Here is a 5,193-nt window from a genome sequence, read left to right on the forward strand (position 1 = left end):
TAGAAGCTACTTCCCTAAAATAAATAAAATGCCCAGGTGTTACTACTTAATAAGAAACAGTTAATACAACATTTACTTCTTTACCATATGCATTTTAAATGTCAGTTTTATTCCACAGTGATAAGCATTTAGATGTTATAATAAAAGTTAAATTAAATACATGAAAAGCTGTTCAACATCATTAGGGTTTTAGAAATTAAAACTACAATAAAATAGTATTTCATCCCCATTGGGATGGCTATTCTTTTAAAAAAAATCAAAATAAAAATCAGAAACTAAACCTTGGCAAGAACAGTAAGAAACTGAGGCCTTTATGTATTTCTGATGAGTGACACGCCCGGTGAAAAGTGTAGCAGTGACTCATACTGCACGCAATTGTTAGCCAACAGCTCTGTAGTTGGCGGAAACATGGATTAGACCAGATATTGGCATCTGGTCCCTCATAGCAACTTTATTGGCAATGATCTAAAGGTAGAGGTAGAATAACTGAAATATGTCAGTAAGTAAATGATCCATACAATGTAATAATATTCAGCTTCAGATTTGAATAAAATGCTGGTATATGCTGTAACTAAGTCACAAAATAAAACATACATGATCCCTTCATATAAAAAACCTCCTTCACTCAATTCATTGAGAGAGAGAGAGAGAGAGAGAGAGAGAGAGAGAGAGAGAGAGAGAGATTGGAACTGAGTTTTGAGGGCCAGGGTTACTGTTTAATGGGCCAGAATTTCTGACTGAGAAGATCATGTTGTGCAGAGGGGTGGGATGATAACAGCAGAACATGCAAATCAGTCAGTTCCACTGAATTGTGCAGTTAAAAGTGATTAAAAACCCTGTGATCTATATCCTTACACAATAAGAAGGATGACTGAAGGAGAAGGGGGGATTTAATTATGTGGAATGAATAGAGCTTTGTAAAATGTTTATTAACTGGATGGTTTCACACTCATATAGAAGCTGTTTGGATTATTTCTCATGTCCAACAGCTTGGTATGGAGACACTGAGCACGCCTTTTGCCTCATTTTGCTCTAATTGTAAAAAGGTAGAGACAGCCAGCAACAGGGAAGGAGCTTGTTGAAAATAAATTGAGGGGTGGGGGGACATGGTGTGTTGAGTAAATATTTCCCACTGAAGGTGGAAAAGGATTCCTAAAAAGAATATTTACTTGCCTTGAGCCTATAATAAAGGAATTGTTTGTTTCTCTGGGACTTGCCTAAAACATTGGTTTGAATAAAAGTGCACCCCATAAGCTCATATATGTTTATTCACTGTGGAGTAGCAATATCTGAAAGGATTGGGAGGTGTGGCCTTGTCAGAGAAGGTGTCACCTTATTGAAGGAAGTGTGTCATTGGGGATGGGCTAGTCCTAAGCCAAGTCCAACTTCTGTGTGTGTGTGTGTGTGTGTGTGTGTGTGTGTGTGTGTGTGTGTGTGTGTGTTAGCCTAAAAAATGCATCTACTAGTTAAAAACAGACCATAGAGTACATGACTAGTACACAAAAAGGACACAAAGCATCTGTCCACTCTTTTCTAGGGAACATGTTTGAGCCTACCAGTCTTGAGTCTCAATCCACTGGGCCAGCAGATGCCGGATTTCCATAGGAAAGTTGTCATCATAGAACTGATCTACTTGCTCCAAAAACTTGATTTCTAATTGTTGGACTTGATTCCACTGAGACATGCTAGAAAAGAAGAGTAAAAGTAAGAGCTTTAAAATATTGCTCCCTGGGAGTCTTGCCTCAGGCCTCAATCAGTTGTTAGCTATTAATTGGAGGGGGAAAAAAATCAACTGTTATAGTTTCTCAAAGGAAGGAGAAAAATTCAACTTTTATTGTATGAAATGCATTTAAAACAGCTTCCAGTGATTCCTCTTGGTCTTTTCTTCAAAGTTATCCCTTGTGCAGGACAGCTTTCTTCCTCTGCCCCAACCACATCCTTCCTCGCCCTACCATGACCTTCTAGGCTACTGCTCCAGGAAGTCCCACCCTCCTCCCAAAACACCTACCCTACCCTACCCGGCTGTCCATATAGACTCTGGTTAGCACAGAACCGGTACTGTCAGCAAAACGCTTTCCTATTCCTCCCTCCTTGAGCAGACTGAAGATAAATAAGTACACACACACACACACACACACACACACACACACACACGCTGACTGTACCTTCTGAGGCCTATTCATTCACACACACACCCCACCCCCGAGCTTCACGTTCATGAAAATGCTCAAACCTGTCTTGGATTTCATATTTGTTGGGACTCTACAGTCAGCTTTATGCACCTGACTAGATTTCAGTTCTGTGGCAGCTTCCTGAAGCACTGCACGCGTGCACTCCCACATTTGAGTCGGATCAGTGCAAAATATTTCTAAACCAACATACATTTTTATTTTTCTCTAGTGATCCATGGTTGGGTGAAGCTTTTATAGATACAAAGTCACCTTGTATCTGACAGTGATTGACAGTGATTGAGCCCTCAGGTTAACTAAAGTAGAATTAAACTATCCCATTTTTATAACAAACACACAGAGACCAGTGTGTCCCTCTAGTATAAAATATATTCTCCCACTCTGGCCAGCATAGATGCTGTAGGTGTACTTTCTAGCATAGAAAAATCTTATGGCTTAACTCCCCTGAAGTTACTAAGTTATTGTCTCTGCTCTTTTGGAATGCAGACTTCTTGGTTAGTAATACTAAGTCAAGGGAAAAACGTTCACCACAATGTTTCAATACGTCTTGGAGGTATGACATTTTCCTTTTCTTATAGAAGAAATTGAGTTTTCAGATTTCAGTGGGAACGTTTTAAAACACCTTTTCCTTGAGCTTCCACTAAATGTTATAAACTATACCAAATAAATAAATATAAATCAATCAATAAATAAAATAATAAGTTGTTTCACTTAGGAAAATGTAGCTAGGGAGAGAAGCTATCTTGAACTTGACTTTATGTCCAGGAGCCCTTCAGGCTCGCTCTTGCAGGTATGCTGTGAGTGCTCAGTAAATGTTTAAGGAAGCTTATTTGGGCCTCCTGGTGGGCCCCTGAATAGCCAGCCCCTCAGGCTTTACAAACAACCAAGCACCAAAGAGGGATTGTGACTCTTGCCCGCAATGTGGAGCTCTGACAAACTTCCCAGGTCTGGTGACAGAACGAGAGCATTCTCTTCTCCTACCAGCAGCAAAGATTGGCATCAGGGGGGCAGGAGCTGAAGACAGTGTGGCCACTTTCGCTGTTTCTATTGTTAAATCTTTTTCATTATTTGATGCGGGTCTATTTTGCTTATCTTACAGTTAAATCACTCAGATAAGTCACTCTCGAAAACCAAGGCTGAAGCAAGGTGCAGAAGGACCCTCTTCTCCCTTGGCAGGCCCTGAAGAGAAAAACTTTCAGACCTCACTGGGAGCTCAGGAAGTCCCACCCCTGGCTGAGGAGCTATTGACAATTGGTGGTTGGAGGGAGGGAGAGTGAGTTTTCTTCAGGGTCTGCATCCCTAAAGCTACCTATGCTCCAATCCTATGTCATCACCCAGGCACGTGCAGGCAGCACTAGGTGAACCCCGTGGCTTCGAAACAAACAAACCCGCACATAAAGTTTAGAGGGAATAAATACCCTAGGGAGAGAGGGGAAGATTCGGAGGGTAGCGGATGAGGGTAGATCTGATAAGTTTCTTTTAAAATTACTTTTCTAAAACCTTAAGAAATTAAGTTAAGTGGATTGGGGGGGGGGTTGTTTTGTTTTGGTGTTGTCGTTGCTGTTGTTTGGTGTTCAGACCTCCAGTGGGGTGTCTCTCTTTTCACATTCTAGGGGCTCAGGACAAGAGCTTTCCATCTAAAACCTGGATACCTGCCTGCTCCCTCCAGGCATTGCGGTCCATCTACCAGGAGCCAGCAGTGCTGTTGACTCTTTGACCTCTTTGCAAAGGGACGACCTACCCTACGTACCATCACTCACACTTCTCAAAGCCACAATCACCAGCTACCCTAGCTGGGTGTTGTTTCTCTGAAACCCACATATGCCAATTTCGGACCAAACATCAAAGCTCTCCGCTGGCTAAAGAGAATTAGGGCGGTCTTCCAGCCCTTAGCTGACACACCTCCCGCAGCAGCACAGCCCCCAACCCATCCCTCAGCTTCAAGGTGATGCCTCGACTTCTCCCTCCTTCAGGGAAGATCCGGAGCCAGATCTCCATTTAAATCTTTGGAAGGCTGTTTTATTCTGAGTGCTTTGAGTGTAAGGAGTAGGACCCTTCTTTTTATAGGCAACCCTTCCTTCCCAGTCTATTAAAACGAAGCCACACATTACCAATTGTAGAAAGAAGCCCCAAGCTACCTGCCTGAGTGTTTCCTCCTGTGGAGAGGCCACACCCAGATGAGGGCTGCCTGGCTTGCTTACCTGGCTCTCTCTCCGTCCAGGCAGTGGCACTGCTCAAGTCCAAAGTCAGAATCGGCCTTCAGGGTCCACAGCTGCTGACGCCATGCCACTAGGGGATTTGCATTTCTCCACCCACTTGAGGCTTTCCTGTGCGTCAGTGTTTGAGTCCCTGGGACTTTAGTCAGTTCCTACCCACTCTATTCTAGAAACGCTTTACAAAGGCAGCTGGATCCCCCTTTGCAGAGCACCGCCCCCATCCCTAGTAACCACTCTTATAAATGCAGATGGCCCAAGAGTGCAGAGTAAAGCGTACACACTGAAGGACTAGAATCCCTGTTTTCCTCAGACACAACCCCACTTTTTCTGGAAAGAGAGACCAGGGAACCAGGATCAACACACCAACCTCCAGCAGGGTCTGCTCTCTTATGAGAGGACAGCCTTACTCAGGTTTGGGCCAACTCCTGTGAAGGTTCCCAGTGTCTGCCCTTTCCGGATAGCTTTCTCCTACTCTAAGTAGCCTTGTCCTGGTACCTGGAGTGTGTGTGCCTCCCTCTTTATGACATGGGCCTGTTCTAGAATCACAGAGCTGGGTGGAGCCTTGGCTCCTTTTGGTTCTAAATCTCACTTTCTGGAGACATTGAGGACAGGCAGGTGAGCAAAGTTACTTAGAGACATAGCCCTGGACAAAGCAGTCTTCACTCAGGGATCACCGGACTTTCAGTGGATTCCCTTAGATATTAATGCCTTGAGCAGGAAGAAAAAACTTCTACAAGAGTTTAACAAAATAAATCAGACGGGTGGAAAGCATCAGCAGTCTGGATACA

General features: G+C 43.5%; 1 protein-coding gene across 1 annotated transcript in view; it reads right to left on the reverse strand.

Moving 5' to 3' along the window:
- Positions 1 to 4,862, reverse strand: part of Stat4 (signal transducer and activator of transcription 4) — a 115,907-nt gene extending 111,045 nt beyond the window's left edge. The window contains exons 1-3 of the mRNA NM_001012226.1: positions 4,391 to 4,862; positions 1,557 to 1,685; positions 1 to 14 (exon numbers count right to left, since the gene is read on the reverse strand). The exon at positions 1 to 14 is cut by the window's left edge and continues 131 nt beyond it. Coding sequence (NP_001012226.1) covers positions 1 to 14; positions 1,557 to 1,684 — 142 coding nt within the window. The 5' untranslated portion in view covers position 1,685; positions 4,391 to 4,862. The remainder of the gene's footprint in view (positions 15 to 1,556; positions 1,686 to 4,390) is intronic.
- Between the last annotated feature and the right edge of the window lie 331 nt (positions 4,863 to 5,193).

Source organism: Rattus norvegicus, chromosome 9 (assembly GCF_036323735.1).
Source record: "Rattus norvegicus strain BN/NHsdMcwi chromosome 9, GRCr8, whole genome shotgun sequence".
In the NCBI taxonomy this organism is placed as follows: domain Eukaryota; kingdom Metazoa; phylum Chordata; class Mammalia; order Rodentia; family Muridae; genus Rattus; species Rattus norvegicus.